Here is a 19,792-nt window from a genome sequence, read left to right as displayed (position 1 = left end):
TGGGTCAACTGTACTCATTAGCTGTACTCCCCATTTCTCCTTCCCTCCAGACCCTGGTAACCACTAATCTACTTTCTGCTTCAATGGATTTTTATAATCTTGGTATTTCATATAATTGGAATCATACTATATATGGATTATTTGTGCCTGGCGTCACTTAGTATGTTTTCATAATGAAAACAGTGTTTTTAAGCATATGTCAGTATTTGCTCCCTGGCTCATGTCTGTATAACTCCAACCTTTTTTTTTTTTTGAGACGGAGTATCACTGTGTCTCCCAGGCTGGAGCGCAGTGGCCTGTTCTTGGTTCACTGCAGCCTCTACCACCCAGGCTCAAGTGATCTCCCACCTCAGCCTCCCAAGTAGCTAGGACTATAAGTGCGCACCACCACGCCCAGCTAATTTTTGTATTTTTAGTAGAGATGGGGTTTTACCCATGTTGACCAGGATGGTCTCGATCTCCTGACCTTGTGTTCCGCCCACCTCGGCCTCCCAAAGTGCTGGGATTACAGGCGTGAGCCACTGCGCCCGGCCTGTTTCAAAAGATTTTGCAGTTGTTTGTAGAAGCACTTTTATGGTGGTTGCTTTAAAATTCTTATCAGAATTTTAAATTCCAACATCTGATTTATCTTGGTGTTGGCATCACTATAATCGTATGGTCGTCTTTTTTCTTTTCTCATTTAAGTGTGCTTTTCCTGGTTCTTGGTATGAGAGGTCTTTTTTTTTTTTTTTTTTTAATTGTACCTTGGACATTTGGGTTATTATGTTAGGAGACTTCTTTTGTTTTGTTTTTCTTTAATGAGAAAGGGTCTTGCTATGTTCCCAGGCTGGTCTCTAAGTCCTGGCCTTAGATGATCCTCTTGCCTCAGCCTCCTGATTAGCTAGGATTACAGGTGCATGCCACCGCACCTGGCTGAGACTCTTGATCCTATTTAATTCTTCTCTTTTAATAGGCAGTTACCCTATTTAAGTTTAGTGTGTAGCTCCTGTCCTATTTTTGTGAGCTGTAATCCTATGGTAATTCAGTTTTCAGATCTCTTGCAATGCTGTTTTTTTCTGTTTTATTCTTCTGGCACCTCTAGAACTCCCGTTCTATCTCTGCAGCTGCCTGGGCTGACCTGTGGATGTGGGGCCCTGGCTCTGCTGCTGCTAAGGGCAGATTGGCTTGACATTGCCACGTGTGTGGGGCAGACACCTGACTGGCACTGTGCTGAATCTGGCCTGCTACTGTTTGAAGCATAGTGTGGAGACCCTGCTGATGTTGGGGTGGATTGGGTTCACCACTGTCCTGGGTGGGGACTGGAAAATGTATCTCTCCACTAGGTCTCTGCTGTGCTGCCCCTTTCGTAGACTGTTGGCCAGAGACAGCAGAGTTTTCTCATTTATTTGTCTTTATCTGCCTAATCCATCCATTCGTGGTGTTTGTTCCAGTTTACAAGCCTCTCTGGTGTCCAGTCTGGGATATTTGGGAGATAAAGGGAAAACCCAGTGAACTTACTGTGGTGTTTTCTTGAAGTCTTTAGATCCCTAACTAGTCTGCCTCTCTCTTTCTACCTTTCAGAGTCCTCTTTTGATTGTTGAATTATTTTTAGGCTATTTAGTTGTATTTGGAGGGGAAGAGTGAGGAAATGTGAGCCTATGCCGTTGTATCCTGGAACTGGAATACTAGCAGTTTTGAAATTTTTTTTGCACTGGTATTTATTGGCAATACATATGAAATGGTTGAGGCTTTTGTTTTAACTGACACTCTTTAGAGTGTTTTTCTGCATCTTTTAGGCACTGTAGGAACAAGGTAGGGATTACTCTTGTTTAAATTGTATGGGAATTAGAAATGTCATGTTCTTATATATTCATCTACTTATTTACTCTTTTATGTATTTGTTTTTAGGGAGTGGAGCAACTGCTGTGGTCCAAGCAGCTTATTGTGCCCCTAAAAAGGAGAAAGTGGCAATCAAACGGATAAACCTTGAGAAATGTCAAACTAGCATGGATGAACTCCTGGTATGCACATCTCATACTTCTGAAATGGAGAGATATACTTGTATATATTCACATTACAATGGGAAATAACTTGAAATTTTTGATTTATTTCTTTTTTTAGAAAAGGTTTATGATTTCTTCATTAATAAATAATATTCATTGTAAAATTTATAAAGTCTGGATAAGTAGAAAGAAAAAAGTTACAATATTCTTACTCTGAGATTAACATTTAATATATAACCTTTCAGAGTGAACATTTGAATATATTTGTATTTTTATGATAATGTAATCAGATGCTTACTCTTTTCATTTAATCATTTATCATAGAACTGCTTCTGCGTCTGTAAATATGGATCAGTATCATTTACAATATGTGTATAGTATTCTGTTGAATAGACCACAGTTTATTAACTGTTCTCTGATATTTGCTAATTACCTTGTTTCCTGTTTTTTATTGTTACAAACAATGCTTACTTCTCTATTCCCTTAAAATAATACCATGGAATTGTGATTCCTGGGTCAAAAGGAATATCCTTTAAAACGCTCTGGCCTTTTAAACTTTTATTCTGATAGTTGATATAAGATATAGAACAACCCCAAGCAGCATTAGCTTCTTCAAAGGCTAGGGAAAGGAAGAAGAAAAGGAAGTTCCAAGCAATAGCTGTAAGATGTCCTGTGACATTAAAATGTAACCATACGGGGATTGTATTGTACTTCTTTTATGCATTGTGATACCCAGAATAGTTTTAAGTATATAGTCAGTGCTCAGCAAGGGAAACTAGTTTTTAAAATTACTTATTGTTTCAAAATTTTCAGTTTCTTTGGCTTAACAAAAATAGTAATGCTTGCTTTGGATACCTTATGAGCTTTTTCTTGAGGCTCAAATGATACAGTATTTGAAAACTCAACTGCCATACAAATATGAACTAATACTGTTATTAAGTAATTTCTTTCAGAGCATGTACAGCTCGTGCTAGAAAGATCAGGTATTAGGACTGGAATGACCTGCCCATCCAGAAGTTTTTTTTGCTTTCCCAAACTGTATTTTATTTCTGGTGGTGTCTGTACTGAGCATTAGGGAATAGTTGGAATTAAAGAAAAAGAGGTAATGGAATTATATATAGCATAATATATAATTATATACGAGATGGACGAGACAAATATATTTCTTTAGCAATTGGTAATGTACGAGTAGGACCTGAAGGAGTGGGTTGCTGGATTGATCTTGAGCCATCTTTGGTGAGAGAACGCTTTCTTGGAAGGAAATGCTGATTGAAATCTTATTTGAAGATCTTGGATTGATACATACCGTAATACTTTAGAGCACCGTTTGGACACTTGAACTGCAGTGATAAAAGAAGTTGATAAACTGCAAACTAATTCTGTTAAAGAAAAACAAAAATTTTAACCTACATATTAAGACTAGAACTTGAGAAGTCCAGTATGAAAACCTATAATTTGCCAGTTATTTAATCGATAAGGATAGAGTAAAATGAATGAAAGTCTTACTATTTACTGCTTCATGATTAAGCTGAGGCTCAAAGTTTAAATAACTTAAGTTCACTTGATGATAATAACAAACATCTTTGGGTTCACCCCAAAAAGCACTTCAGTGTGCTTTAACCTCACACACATCTCCATGAGCTAAGTAGTAGCTCTGTTTTATAGATGAAGGAAGTAAATCATATAAGTGACAGAGTCTGGATTAAAAATCAGGTCTTTCTGACTTAAGTCTATTATTGTCTACTTAGTATAGTACTAATAAAATGATTATAATCTTAGTTCAAAAGTAGGAAGAACATTTCTTTTCTTTTTTTTTTGTTTTTTTTGAGATGGAGTCTCGCTCTGTCTCCCAGGCTGGAATGCAGTGGTGTGATATTGGCTCACTGCGACCTCTGCCTCCCAGGTTCAAGCAATTTTTCTACCTCAGCCTCTCGAGTAGCTGGGATTACAGGCGCACGACACCACACCCAGCTAATTTTTCAATTTTTAGTAGAAATGGGGTTTCACCATGTTGGCCAGGCTGGTCTCGAACTCCTGATCTCAGGTGATCCGCCTGCCTCGGCCTCCCAAAGTGCTGGGATTACAGGCATGAGCCACTGTGCCTGGCTGGACATTTCCTTTTAAATAGCATTTGACATTCTTGAAAGCAATATTTTTGTTCTTACATTAGGGCCTTTTAAAGACGGGCAAATTTGTTATATTTTATTAAAAAGAAAATTGGTTAGCTATGTGTACATTTTGCTCATGTTTCAATAAGCTTTGTGTTGCAAATATAGTTTGCATATATTAATACTTGGCAAATAAGTAAAGGGGGGAAAAGTACATTTTAGTAAAGCAAGTTTAAGATACGTGGGTTTTTGGGGGTGGGGGAAGTAAGCAGGTAAGATCTCACTACATCCTGAAGAAACATCAGGAATGCAGAGAATACCTTATTTATTTGTGATACCAGGACCTGTTCTACAGGATACTGAGATCTGAGTGCCAGGGGCTCTATTCCTGAGAGATGTGAAATCCTTCAGTTTTCTTAAAAAAAAGTCTATGAGATCAGTGTACTAAACTTTTGATGTTGTAATATTAAAATTTATTTTCAAAGCTATCTTTATTATAATGCAACACTCTTTGGGTTCTCCAAAGAGTGCTGATGTAAACTGGGCTAACAGGTGTGTATCATGTGTGACAGTTACTAGTGAGGGGTCATTGTATTCTTTCTCTTGTCATGTATTTTCTATCTGATGACCTTTGCTAAGTGTGATGGGAAAATCAGCTATCAAATCTTACTGCATTTATTTTTTTCCAGAGATTGTACTCCTATGCTTTTCTCTAAGAAAGACACATTGTAGTATTTTGAAATATTTCTCTTGTCTGACAGATGCTAGGACTAAAGTCATTGGACATCAATGGGGAACATCAAGAGGCTTAAAATGTTCCTTCTATCAGGTGTTTCACATCTAGTTAAAGAGTTAAGGTTCTTGCCTGTTGTACCAAGGCAGAGTGTGACAAATGCCTCAGGGGAGGTATAAAGTAATTTGAAACAGGGCCAAGCACGGTGGCTCACGCCTGTAATCCCAGCACTTTGGGAGGCAGAGGCAGGCGGATCACCTGAGGTCAGGAGTTCGAGACCAGCCTGGCCAACATGGTGAAACCCCGTCTTTACTAAAAATGCAGAAATTAGCTAGACGTGGTGGCACAAGCTTGTAGTCCCAGCTACACAGGAGGCTGAGGCGGGAGAATTGCTTGAACCCTGGGAGGCAGAGGTTACGGTGGGCCAAAATTGTGCCACTGCACTCCAGCTTGGGTGACGGAGTAAGACTCTGTCTCAGAAAACAAACAAGAAATGGTACAAAACTTATATAATGCAAAATTTAAAATAAAATCTAATATTTAAGAACCTGCTGCAGGGGATGGTTGCTCACGCCTGTAATCCCAGCACTTTGGGAGGCTGAGGCAGGAGGATCACTTCAGGCTGGGAGTTCGAGATTAGCCTGGGCAACATGGTGAGACCTCGTCTCTAGAATGGAAAAGAAAAAAATTAGCCGTGCGTGGTGGTATGCGCCTGTTATCGCAGCTACTTAGGAGGCTAACGTGGGAAGATTGCTTGAGCCCAGGATGTCAGTGCTGCAGTGAGTCATGTTCATGGCACTGCACTCCAGCCTTGGTGACACAGAGTGAGGCCCTATCTCCCAAAAAAAAAAAGCAGTGTGAAAGAAAGGGGAGGAAGAGAGCTTCTAATTGTGAAAATGGAGGGCTTTGTGGAAATGTTTGTGGCCTGGGCCACCAGGGCTGTATAGACTTTAAACAGGCATAGATGGCAACTCTGCCTGGCAGGGGTTTAAAATCAGGGAAGAATAGTAGACAGCCTAGAGACCATAAAGAAGAAATAATAGGTAAAAAGAATTAGGATTTTATTTGATAGGAAATGTTGATAGCTACACAAATAGAGGCAAATGTCTTTGAAGTTTTTTTTTTTTTTTTTTTTTTAAAGGGAAATGACTTCATTAGAACCGAGTTTTAGGAAGTTTAGTTTTATAATACTTTTTAAAATATGATAGCCTTATTGATATAAAATTCATGTATCATAAATTTACCGTTTAAAAATGTGTAATGGTATGGTTTTTAGTATATTCGCAGTTGTGCAGCCATCACCACTATCACCCCAAAAAGAAACTCCATACCTATGACCATTCATTCTTTATTCTTTCCTCCCCTCAGCCCTAGGCAATAACTAATCTACTGTCTGTCTGCATAGATTTGCCTATTCTGGACATGTCATATAAATAGGTTCATACAATGTGTGACCTTTTGTGTCTGGCTTTCATTTAGCATGTTTCCAAAGTTCATCCATATTGTAGCATGTATCAGTTCTTTTTTCCTTTTTTATTGGTGAATAACAGTCCATTATATAGATATACCACATATTGTTTGTCCTTTCATCAGTTGTTGGGCATTTGGGCTGTTTCTGCTTCTTGGCTTTTATCAGTAATGTCGTGATGAACATCTGTGTGCAAGTCTTTATGTGTACATTTTAGTTTTATTATCTTGGGTGTATACCTAAGGGTGGAATTGCTGGGTAATATGGTAACTCTGTGTTTAACTTTTTGAAAAATTGCCAAGCTATTTTCCAAAGTAGATGTACCATTTTACATTCTCACCAGCAATGTATGAGGGTTTCAGTTTCTCTGTATCCTCACCAATACTTGTTATTGTTCATCTTTTTTGTCATAGCCATCCCAGTAGATTAATTCTGTAATATTTGGCAAAGTGAATTGCAAAGGAGTAAGAGATCAGTGGCAAAGAGACTAGTTAGTAGGCTTTGCCGTAGTCCAGACCAACAACTTTGTAAAATTTTGAAAATAAGACCCTCACTAAGAAAGATATATTTTATCATTACCTGGTATTTAAAGATATATATTCATAAATATTATAACTGAAACATTTTCATATTATATAGAATGTACTCTCATTTTCTATCCTATTTATTCATCTTTTTAAAATACAATCCACTAAATTTATTTCATGACCCATATAGATTATAACACATAGTTTGAGGTACACTGGGCTATACAGAGATATCGAGACTCTAAATTCAGGGAGTGATGGTGGTAATGGAAAGGAAAACACAGATTTCCTGGATGGAAAATACATTAGTACTAGAATGAGCACTCAGTTAAGGCAGAGACTTTATTTTGTTTATCGTATATGAATGAATGAATAAATTAACTTTATTTGGGTGTGTGAAATGGAGGAAAACTGACTACATTTGGGGAATTAGAAAACCAGAAAGTAATGGTAGAAATGATAGTGAGTGAATTTCAGGAAGGAATAAAAAGTTATTAAAAAAAAAGGCTTCAGAAAGCTTGAGGTGGAGAACTATATAGTTCAAACAAAAAATCTGGCTCTAGCAGACAATAAGAGATTTTCAAGAAAGCAGTTTCATTAGAAGGGGTAGAATTCACTTTATTTATTTATTTTATTAATTTATTTTTTAAATAGAGACAGAGTCTCACTCTGTTGCCCAGGCTGGTCTCAAACTCCTGGGCTTAAGGGATCTTCCTACTTCGGCCTCCCAAAGTACTGGGATTACAGGGGTGAGCCACTGTACCTGGCCCAGGAATTCACTTCTAGGTGGTTGAGGAAGCTGCTGGGTAATTTAAGTCAGTATTCATATACCACCCTTGTGAATCATTTATGTATGTATTTTTCTTTTTGAAAGGAGGAAAGGATAACTCTACTGGTAGTTAAGGTACAAGGAGATTTCCCCTTCCCCTTTAAAGGAATAGAAGCAAGAAAAAGAATATTTAAGCCCCTTTTCATCTTTTAATTTTGTGTTTTTTTTGATAATCTCCTGCTAGAAAACCCTTTGTAGTACTCCCCTTTCCAGATTAAAGCTCAAAACCCTTAGCTCAACATTTAAGACCTTCCACAATTTGACCCTAACTCTTTGCATTGTCACTCTGTCATGTGATTTTTCTTTCCTTCACCTTCCCTATCAGTTAGTCACCAAATCCTATTGTTAGTACCTCTCTGTTATTATCTCTTGACTCTTCCCTTTTCATTCATACTGCCACTAATTTTTTGACCTTTTATTTTGAGATAGCTTAAAACTTACAGAAGAATTGCAAAAGTAGTACAGAGTTTCCTCATGCTATCCACCCAACTTGCCCTAATATTAATATAACTGTAGTGTAGTAATCAGAACTGATAAATTAGCTGTTTATCATTTCCCCGTCATCTCTCACTCACATGGTGGCAACAACCTACACAGAAGCCTTGTCTCTAGTCTTGTCTTCTTCATTGATTTTCTATGTGGCATCTAAGGGTGATTTATGAAAATGTATAATATAGTTAAACCTTTGATATCTCTCCATTGCTGTTAGGATGAAGCCTAATTTTTTAATATACTTTCAAGGTCCTTTATGATCTAGTCCCAGGTAATTAAACAATCAAAAATCTTAAAAACCTACTTCCTTTCCTGTTGGAGTGTTAATGTAGGAAACTTCCAAGCCTTCCATGTTATGACTCCTATTTTTTAATGTGCCTCTCCAATGAAATCATGTAGTGTCTAGTACTTCCCCTGTGAGCTCTTTATTATTCTGTATTGTAAAGTAGTATTTGTCTAACTTCTTTACCAAACTGTGTTTCATGAGGACTCCCCATGGTGATTGAGTACCTAGCACTATGCTTGGCACATACTAGGTATTATAGTAGGCGCTTAGTATTGTAAATATCTGTTGAAAACATGAACTTCTTATCCTAGACAGATTACTCATTGGATGTCTTATGTATTTCATCCTTTATGAAAATCATATGTGCCTACCATCTTGTACTGTTATTTCTCCCCATCCTATAGAATTAAACCTGATTCCCACCTCTTCTGTAAAGGCTTTTTTTGTTCACACTTGCCTACCCTAATTGTTCTTTCCTATAGATTCTTTTAACATTTATTTTTTTTTCCTTTATGCTCTTTCTTAGCAGAATCATCTTGCAACATTTAACATCTTTACTACTCATTTGGTACCTGTATGCTCTCTTATCTGTTTCCTCTTATATGTACTTACCTTATCCTTGAAATTCTGTATAACTGTGTTGATAGCAAGGTGCTTACTTTAGTTCTTTCTTCCTTTTCTTTCATATTTACTTATCTTTTAGTACAGAAGACTGTGCTGGTGACTTTGGGGTTGCAAGATATATATGACAAGATCCTTGCCATAAAGGAAGTTGCATTCAAGTAAAGAAGATGAGAAATTGAAAGTTAGCATTTATTGAGTACTCCTCATGAATCAGGGATTATGAACGACTTTCATACAATTGATCTTACTGAACAAATCCCAAGGGCATAGGGAAGGTACATTAATAGGTGAAAGGCCATATAAAGTACTGTAGTATTTCATTCATTCAACAAATATTTATTAAAGGTATACTTTGTGCCAGGCACAATGATATGTGCTAAGAACAGTTTTAGTTCTCACTGAGCTTACAGTTTTGTGGGGGATGTGAAAAGAAATAGGCAATTATAGTATGGTCAGATAAGTTCCAGAGTGATTGAGAATCTACTTTTAAGTACTTGCCTTCATGGAGCTCTCAGCCTAGAAGGGAGAGACAGACAGATAAGCACACAATGTACTATCCGTTATTTTATGTACCATGATGGGAGGAGATATACAGGGTGCTTGGAAGCTAAGAGAAGGAGCATCTAACTAAACCCGGGAAGCTGGGAGGAAATTCTGTCTAGACTGAGATCAGAAGGAAGAATTGGCGTTAGCTAGGCAGAGATGATAGGGGAAGTGTATTTGAGACTGAGGCACGATAGGGTTAAAAGTCCAGAGTTAAAAGAAGCAGGTAAGGCCGGGCGCGGTGGCTCAAGCCTGTAATCCCAGCACTTTGGGAGGCCGAGACGGGCGGATCACGAGGTCAGGAGATCGAGACCATCCTGACTAACACGGTGAAACCCCGTCTCTACTAAAAAATACAAAAAACTAGCCGGGCGAGGTGGCGGGCGCCTGTAGTCCCAGCTACTTGGGAGGCTGAGGCAGGAGAATGGCGTGAACCCGGGAGGCGGAGCTTACAGTGAGCTGAGATCCGGCCACTGCACTCTAGCCTGGGCGACAGAGCGAGACTCCGTCTCAAAAAAAAAAAAAAAAAAAAAAAAAAGAAGCAGGTAAACAGGGCCCTTATCACACAAGGCTTTATAAGGCTTTTTGTCATACCAAATCTAATTTAAAATCATAAGCTGAGATAGAGTAAGCTTAGACTTTTGGCTCAGATTTCTACTCTGGATTTAGTTTTTGTCATTGTCCTATTTCATTTTGTTTCTCTTTAGTGTGAGAATTGTTAATCATATCACAAAAACAGAATGAAGTAATATTTTGCAAAGAAAAAAAAATCCCTACACAAATTATTAAAAAAACCTGTTTATTAGTTAATATCTTTTATAGGTATAAAACCAGATTTCCCAAGATGGTTCTTCAAGGGCACCTTGAAGCAAAAATACATGTCCCAAAGGAGGCCTCCTGGAGTGTTGTGTCAGGGTGTGTTAAATAGTATGTTTCTAGTTTGAAAGATTACTAGTGTAATGAGTGGAGGAAGAAGTTGAATCAGAATGGACTGAGGGAGACAAAGTGGTTTTATTGATTTAACCATTCTTGAAGAAATCAGAGCCATGGAGAGATCCCAGAAAGGTGTGACAAAATCTTGAGATTTCAAAATCTGGATTTGCTAACTCATAACATTTTTTAAGGCTTGCATATAATGAATTATCATGTTTTCTTTTCTTTGTAGAAAGAAATTCAAGCCATGAGTCAATGCCATCATCCTAATATTGTATCTTACTACACGTCTTTTGTGGTAAAAGATGAGCTGTGGCTTGTCATGAAGCTGCTAAGTGGAGGTGAGTAGAGTACAAGGAAATGCTATAAGTACCATGGTTTGAAAAGTTAATAGAAGTTTCCTTTTCTATTATGATTTAGTTTTCATGGACATTTGCATTTGAGGACATACTGAAAATACAGTATCTGCTGAAGATGCTAATCTATGAGCCAAGACAGGTTTCACACATTGCATTTGCTTCATTTCGTTGTCATGCCGCTTAAATCTCTCTCAATTTTTTTTAGAGACTGGCTGGCTCTGTCACCCAGGCTGGAGTGCAGTGGTGCAATCATGGCTCACTGCAGCCTCAAACTGCTGGGTTCAGGTGATCCTCCCGTCTCAGCCTGCCAAGTAGCTGAGACAACAGGCGTGTACCACCATGCTCAGCTAATTTTATTATTTAATTTAATGTAATTTTTTTTGGAGATGGGGTCTCACTTTGTTGCCCAGGCTCATCTCTAACTCCTGTCTTCAAGAGATCCTTCCACCTTGGCCTCCCAAAGTGCTGGGATTACAGGTGTGAGCCATTGTGCCTGGTCTAAGTCTCTCTCAATTTAGGATGCTTCCATCTTGCTTCCTCCCTTCCATGATGTAAACTTACTGAAGAGTCTAGGCCAGTTATCTTGTAGAATATGCCATATTCTGGATTTATCTGATTATTTCTTCTTGGTGGTATTTAACTTTATCTGTAGTCCTCTATTTCTTGTATATTGAAAATTAGATTTAAATGCTTGATTAAATTCAAGTTAAATATTTTGTGGGAGGATACTTCTTGGTGATGCTGTGTATTTCATATTGCATAACATCAGGAAATATTTGCTATCTGGTTGTATCTTTAATAGTGATGTTAGTTTTGTTTATTTAAGATTAGGACAGCCAGGCCTCTCCATGGAAAAGGTAACATTTTCTCCTTTGTAGCTAGCAAGTAATCTGTGAGATTTTACTTTGTGAGTATCCAGTGAGTGTCCAGTTTTCCATAAGTCTTTTATCTTAATGGTTTTCACATTCGTTGTTTGAATCCTTGTTTGAGTCAGTTATTTCATCAGGAGTTGTAAAACGGTGATTTTTCTTACAGCATCATTTCTTTTATATTTATAAACTGACATCCTTATATGAAGAACTTTTCCATATCAACTGGGACACTGATTAATCTGTACTCTAGTTCCTACTGAAAAGGCAAGATAAATAATTGAGTCTTTTTTAAGGATCAAGTTTTAGAGTAAAAATTTTGTTTAGTAATCATCTCCAATAGTAGAGAGGGTTTAAAAATTTTCCTTTTTCCAGTTGGGTAGGACCTTCACTTTTTCAAGTATTATTATAGACCCAAGGGTTTTTATGTATTCAGTGTCTTTCCATCAGTTATACTCTATTCTTTTTGGTATGCAGGTTGTCCAAAATTGTCAGTGGGAGCCCTTTCAAAGTCACTGTTGTGTCCTTTTGACATGAACTCATCAGTCTTTCATTACATCCTTAACTTTTTAGTTCAAGATTCCCTAGGGTTATATTTGCATTGATTTATTCAGACCCTGAATCAGCCAATACTCTAATGAGCTTTGATATTTTTTCCTCGGGAATGGTACTTAGAAAGCATAACTTGGATGCTTGGAGTGCTCATTACTACTCTAGTGTAATTGCTTCTAGAGCTTGGAAATACAGATATTAAAAATAAAATTATAAGTTGACATTAATTCAAGTTTCCAATACAAGTTTAATGTCATAGATTTTTTAAGCTTGAATCTCTTTTCCTTTACACAGAAAATTTTGCTACCCAATATTAACATAATTAAGTGCTTTATCTTGCAATATATATACAATTATTTCTACTTTATTGTTACAATAAAATATAAATATTGCTGATTGCAAACTGTGAAACCTTGGCATATATAGATCGAACATTTTGTTTTGGTTACCAAAAAGCTCATGCCATTTGGTAAATTAGTCATTTTGCCAAGGCATGGATTTGAATCACATGGCAAGACTGGTAGGACTAGTGAGTGATGGAGCCACACTGGCCTTCCTATCACTATGCTGGTTGGTTTTTGCTTGCATGTGTATTTTGTGGGGAGTATGATTTTCCATCTTAGAATGTAGAGTTACAGAAAAGATAATCCATATTTGTTTAGTTTGCAATTTTATTGCTATATCTCACTGAACACCATACTTCCCCAAAAAGACTGTAAACAACATAAGGCTTTACAGTTAAATTTCAGTTTTTCTACTTAGGAATTGTATGTTATTGGGAAAACTCTTTCAGCTCTTTGAAACTTTTTACTTGTCTGTTAAATGGGAATACCTTTCTGCATTTCAGGGTATTGATGAGGAGTATATGAGATGATACATGTAAATCACGTATCATGTGCTGTGCTGACATGTAATAGGTGCACAAGAAATTTTAGTCATTAATAGTAATAAGCCCTTGCCATTTGATGCTTTTCAGTGTAGCCAGAATCACCTTTTTGTTTCAATCCCATTAGTGACACACTGGAGAAACTGGATTGCTTTGTTAAAGGCCCTGTTCATATGATGGTTGGAAGCCTTGCTAACACCTACCACCTTTCAAGATGGTGGTCAAGCATGGTTCTTTCAGTATGGAGAGATATGGGAGTATTAGGTAATACTGTGTCTTTCGTTATTGATCACCTATAGCATAATTTTATTTGTAATTTACAAGAATACGTAATACAAAATTTTTAATGTTTTGCAAAAAAGTCCTCTGATGAATGGGAATAAATTGTCTGCTTAATTCTCTCGTCCATACCTGTATGCCAGCCTATGCTTTCTGCTACTCCTAAGCAGAACGAGTTTTTTTTTTTTTTTTTTTTTTTTAGAATTCCTGTCCCTGTCTCAGTGAGTATATGTCTTGATCATAGAAGGGGCAGGACATGTAGATGGGTGGGATGTCTTTTAAATGTAGCTCTTTGTCCCTCTTGGTCTTAGGTTTTCTGGGACATTACCCAATTTTTCTAGCCTAGCCCTCAGGAGATTTCCTGGAGGATAATTTTCAAATGTGTTCCAGTTAGTCATAACTCTTTTTATAAGTGCTTATATTTTAGATGATCATTACATCTAAACCTTTTAAATATTAAAAATTTTGCACTTTTTAGGAAAATGAAATCTTGCTTTTGTTGTTATAAAATGAATAAACGTTTAAACCGAGGTGATACATTAGGCAACATTTAGAAAACAAAAATTAGAACTAAGCATAGCTTACTTTTTTTTTTTTTTAAACACGAGGAAGATGTGTCAGGATTATAGCTTAATTAAAATGACATTCATCAAATACTTATTGGTCTCCAGTACATTGGTGAATAAAGCCATCAGATCCTTGCTCTTGTGGGCTATGGGAACAAATTCCAGGAGAACTTAACCTTATTGAGGGAGAACAGTTGCAGTGGGATTAACTAAGATTTGCCTCTGGAGATGATGTCCACCTGAGATCTAAAGAATAAGTAATAATTGGCTGGGTGAGGTGGCTCATGCCTGCTATCCCAGTGCTTTGGGAGGCCAAGGCGGAAGGATTGCTTTAGGCTAGGAGTTCAACAGCCCAGCCTGGGCAATATGGCAAGACCCTGTCTCTACCAAAAATAAAACAACTAGCTAAGCCTGGACCTGTGGCCCTGGCTACTTGGGAGGCTGGAGGATAGCTTGAAGCCAGGAGTTTGAGGTTATGGCAAGCCATGATCTTGCCACTACAATCTAGCCTGGGTGACAGAGTAAGATTCCGTCTCTAAAAAAAATTAAAATTAAAAAGAATAACTAATAATTAGCCAGGTGAAATGGAGGCTGGAGAAGGATGGGAGATGTGATCTAGCTAGAGAGAATACTGTGAAAACGGGGATGAAGACAGGATGGAGTGTGTATGTCTTGAGAACTGACAGATTCACAGTTGGAGCAGAGAGAATGAGAGAAGAGGACTCTTGGAAGAGGCTTACTGATAAGCAAAGGCTCCCCAAATTAAAAAATGTAAATAACCAGAGTTAACAGAAATATGTATAGGGTACCTTCTTTCACATCAACTTTTTTAGTTAGAATATTGAAAACAAAAGCGTAGTTTTGATTTAGGAACATTGTACTGATGTAGAATTTAATAAGTTAATTAAATCATAAAATGAATAGTGAGTGTCACTTTTATCCCACCAACCAGGTGTACATCCTGGTTAAAATAAGTTTAATTGTGTCAATATTATAATCATTTAATAATCCTTCCTTATAACTGTAATATTCCTATCTTTGCTAATTAAAACTCTCATGTTGAATGTTGGGATTTATTACTACAGGAAGTTAAGCTTTAGAAGTTAGAAGCACTTTTGGTATAAATAGCTATTTCCAGTTTATTAGCACCAAACTGCAAATGTAAGCTTTTTAGAAATCAAAGTAATTAAGAAAACTTCTGAGAGGAAAAAAGAGTTACCTGTAGTACTTAAAGGGAGGAAGTGTAGAAATGCAGAAATCTAAGGTAAATTCACTGTCTGAGATAGTTGTTTAAGGCTGCCCTCAACTTTGTCTTTTTCTAAGAGATAAAGTGCATGGGGACTTCCTTGAGCTAAAGGAGGACCCAGATAAAATGTCTGATATTAATAGTGACCAGCTTTGGATGTTCAAGCAACAATGCAGGGTTTTAAAATTTCTATAACATCTTTTGGTCTAAAATGGAATATTCAGACCAAGCAAATTTTGGCCCCTTTGAAACCTTCTGAGGCTTAGGAAGACATAGTAGTGGCTAAAGATTGATTAAAACTTCTTAGAGATACCAGTAACTAAATTGAACAAGTTGATTTTATATTTAAAGAGTATCTTTTCATACTAGTAAAGTGAGGAAATTAATTTGTTGATGGGGTCATTAGTTTGAGTTATAATTTTCAGACTTAACAAGTGTCTGAAGCCAGCAGCCACTTCACTACTTTGTCAATATTATTTTTATATTCTATAATGATTTTATTGGACAATTAAAGTTTTGCATTGCTTTTTAAATGTTCCATGCCACAGGCCTGACGGGATTATTTTTTGGGAATAGATGATCTACATTTAAACTTTTTGCTTTGTTACAAAATTTGTACCAAATACCCTGTTTCCCATTATTTGATTTATTTACTTTTACTCTGAAAAATGTTTGGATTTTAATGAACAACTTTCATCAAAGTAATCTAAGTTGTTAAATGCCTTTTAAAATCCAGCTTCTTGGGCCCTCCCTCAGTTCCCTTGAATGACTGTCTTATAGGGCCTAGGAATATGCATTTTTACTAGCTTGCCAAGTAATTCCTTCACACATTAAAGTTTGAGAACAGATATCCCTATATACTGTTTCTTACAAATTGTGCATGAGGACAAGATACTACATACGCGGTTATAAATTTTCCTTATTATTCCTACTTTAGGTGTTAATTGAGTCATTCAGTGATAATCTGACCCCTTTTGCTTAGCATATTTTCTCTTCACCTTTCTCTTAGCTGACATGAATTCTTCATAATTTTGATGTTTGAGGATGGAGGATTATAAACACCGTCATCGAGTTAGAGGCTACAAGAGGCTTAGAAAACCAAATGGATAAGAAGCAGGGGATCTTACAGGACCATTATCTCTCAGTTAAGGATGAAGGTCTTAGTGACGATTCCTCCACCCATGAGAATTACATTGTTGGGAGGAGTTTGAAACTGAAGATAAATTGTTATGCCAAAGAAGGGTTTCTTACATAAACTTTGTTCAAAATGTCTGTTCTGGACATACACTAGAGATGTGCATTGCTTTAATCTCCCCATTGATCATTGGATGATGTGAAATCAATAAAAATCTAAAAGTTTGAAAAGGAGTTCGTGCTTCAAACTCTTTACAGACTTAGTCACTTTTTATGTACCCCAAGATATTTGATGCTGCATTTATTTGATCTACCAGACTGGAAGTTCCCTTAAAGTCAGCAATCATGTCATGTATATCTTGTCTATCTTGTCATATTTGGTGGCACCCAGTCTTAGATCTCACATGTAATGTAATAGGGCTTAATTGTTAAGTGGATAAGTTGTGTTAATTTTTCATTTCCAGTAGAAATTGGTTTTCCTTTGCATTCCCTATTTTAGGTATTATGTTATAAACAGTGTTTATGATAATTTTAGGTATCACATTATAAACAGTGTTTATGATCAGTGTTAATATAATTGTTTTCTTACTAAGCAGTACGTATGTGGCCTGGATTTCTTGTGTTTATGATCAGTGTTAATATCATTGTTTTCTTACTAAGCAGTACGTATGTGGCCTGGATTTCTTGTGTTTATGATCAGTGTTAATATGATTGTTTTCTTACTAAGCAGTACGTATGTGGCCTGGATTTCTTGTGTTTATGATCAGTGTTAATATGATTGTTTTCTTACTAAGCAGTACGTATGTGGCCTGGATTTCTTGTGTTTATGATCAGTGTTAATATGATTGTTTTCTTACTAAGCAGTACGTATGTGGCCTGGATTTCTTGTGTTTATGATCAGTGTTAATATCATTGTTTTCTTACTAAGCAGTACGTATGTGGCCTGGATTTCTTGTGTTTATGATCAGTGTTAATATGATTGTTTTCTTACTAAGCAGTACGTATGTGGCCTGGATTTCTTGTGTTTATGATCAGTGTTAATATGATTGTTTTCTTACTAAGCAGTACGTATGTGGCCTGGATTTCTTGTGTTTATGATCAGTGTTAATATGATTGTTTTCTTACTAAGCAGTACGTATGTGGCCTGGATTTCTTGTGTTTATGATCAGTGTTAATATGATTGTTTTCTTACTAAGCAGTACGTATGTGGCCTGGATTTCTTGTGTTTATGATCAGTGTTAATATCATTGTTTTCTTACTAAGCAGTACATATGTGGCCTGGATTTCTTGTGTTTATGATCAGTGTTAATATGATTGTTTTCTTACTAAGCAGTACGTATGTGGCCTGGATTTCTTGAACAGTGAAACATGTGGCCCTTTGGTATAATCACTTTGCTTTGGGGATTCATGTGTGGTTGATTAAGCAGAACAAACTTCTTCCTGAGGTCTCTCCCCTTCTGGATCACAAACTTATGAATTCCAGCAATGGAGAGGGGAAAGAACCACTGTAATAATGTGTTAGGAAAACCTGTCTGGAAGCTGTCTGGAGAGTGAGCCTCTCTGGTTCACTCTCTTCAGAGAATAAACTGCCTATGTCCTATCAGAGGTGGAGAGTATTAGTGGGCAAGCCTCAGGGAGGAAGAGGGATCTGAGAATCTTACTCTCTTATCTGAACTTTCAACCAGTTTCTCTGTTTTCAACCCTTTCCTTCACTCCTTCCTCACATATGGTACTTGGTGTGTATAGTTCTGAGCCTTTCTGGAGCTCTGGGTAGGGATCACTTTGTCCTAAATGGCATAGCTCCTCTGCAAGCACTGAAGTTCAGATTTCTCCACTGTGCTTATTTGCTTTTTCTTTTTCTGCTATCTTCCAGAATATTGTTGCCATCTCTCTTCTGTTATCTTTCCTGTTCTCTTTTTAAATTATGGGTTTATGCCTTTTTAACTAAGTTTACCAAGTTAGTGGATTTTAAGTAGGAGCTAAAATAAACTTGTGTTCAGTCCTTCATGTTTTTGAGAATTCCATCTTCTTTCTATGTATTTGGAAGTATATTTTTTTCTTGTTAAGTGTGTGAAGTAAAAGTACCCAGTAGGGCAAGTTTTTAAGAGAACTGTGTAAGTGGTTGTTTTGATTTTAGTCTTGATCATTGAGGTCTTGTACCAAGAAATGGGTATTGAATATTTTCTGTGCAGTCTATGTAATGTTCTAAACTTCTTGGCACAGTTGCTAATATTGTTTTGTTTTGGTTCTGTGGTTGTTATGGGCCATTATATGGCCAGAAATCTTACAAATTTTCACCAAACTTTTTACTGATTATAATCTTCAGTTTTGGTAGTCATCAGCACTGTGCTTTTAATTACCATATAGGTGTCTTTTCCTCCTCTGCCTTCAACCTTTAGTAGGCGCATTATTTCTTATCCTGGGAAGTTTAGGATTGATAACACGTCTGGACTGTTACTTAAAAAGAACTGTAATTTTTATTCTTTTTGTATTTATCTTTGCCTTAGCTATTTTATTTCTATAATTTATTAACCTGAAAAATAATTTTAGTCCTAAGTTAGTTTGTGTATGTATGTGATCCTTACCCTCTAAGTATTTCGCTCCTGATTTGATTGGCATTTCAATTGTGTGTTTATATCTTTAGTCATACAGCAGTGCATATTCTAATCTGGTGTCAAAAGCCTGCATTGGTTTGTGGTATCTTATAATAGTACTGACGAGCATGGTTTACCTAGGGATTATTTAGGGGCAGTTAAATATTCTCTACTACCTCTTCAGATTCTCTCTAGACATCCAGAGGAGATGCTGGCATAACATACTATTTGAATATTAGCAGGCTACTTTTTGTTTTACATTGGAATTGAAAATAAGTTACTAATTTTAAACTTCTATATTTCCTCATTTTTGCTGTTTTTTTCATTCCTGCACAATTAAGTTTATGAGAAGGTTTACATGTGTTTTGATTCTAAAATGGATCTGAATTATATCGAATGATTTAGAGATTTTTAGAAAATTATGTCTTCTGTTTTCAGGTTCTGTTCTGGATATTATTAAGCACATTGTGGCAAAAGGGGAACACAAAAGTGGAGTCCTAGATGAATCTACTATTGCTACGATACTCCGAGAAGTACTGGAAGGACTGGAATATCTGCATAAAAATGGACAGATCCACAGGTATGTAAAAGACAACACTCTTGTGTTATATCATCTCATTAAGGCCATTCCCACTCTTTTACAGAATCATGATCTCTGAGTGTTATCATAGCTCTTTGTATCACTAGTTTTAGTACACTGTGGTTAGAGTCTTAATTATACAACTAGTAAACATTAAACAAGTACTTTAGTGAAACCAGAAAATATAAAAACAGGAAAAATT

At 36.6% G+C, this 19,792-nt stretch overlaps 1 protein-coding gene across 1 annotated transcript in view; it reads left to right on the top strand.

Annotated features, from left to right (window-relative positions):
- The window catches only part of OXSR1 (oxidative stress responsive kinase 1), a 92,432-nt gene that overhangs the window by 14,809 nt on the left and 57,831 nt on the right, over positions 1-19,792 (top strand). Inside the window, exons 2-4 of the mRNA XM_007971749.3 lie at positions 1,888-2,000; positions 10,758-10,866; positions 19,449-19,590. Coding sequence (XP_007969940.1) covers positions 1,888-2,000; positions 10,758-10,866; positions 19,449-19,590 — 364 coding nt within the window. The remainder of the gene's footprint in view (positions 1-1,887; positions 2,001-10,757; positions 10,867-19,448; positions 19,591-19,792) is intronic.

This window comes from Chlorocebus sabaeus, chromosome 15 (genome assembly GCF_047675955.1).
Source record: "Chlorocebus sabaeus isolate Y175 chromosome 15, mChlSab1.0.hap1, whole genome shotgun sequence".
NCBI lineage: Eukaryota > Metazoa > Chordata > Mammalia > Primates > Cercopithecidae > Chlorocebus > Chlorocebus sabaeus.
The sequence above is the reverse complement of the archived record's forward strand: the minus strand, read 5'-3'. Positions and strand labels throughout refer to the sequence as shown.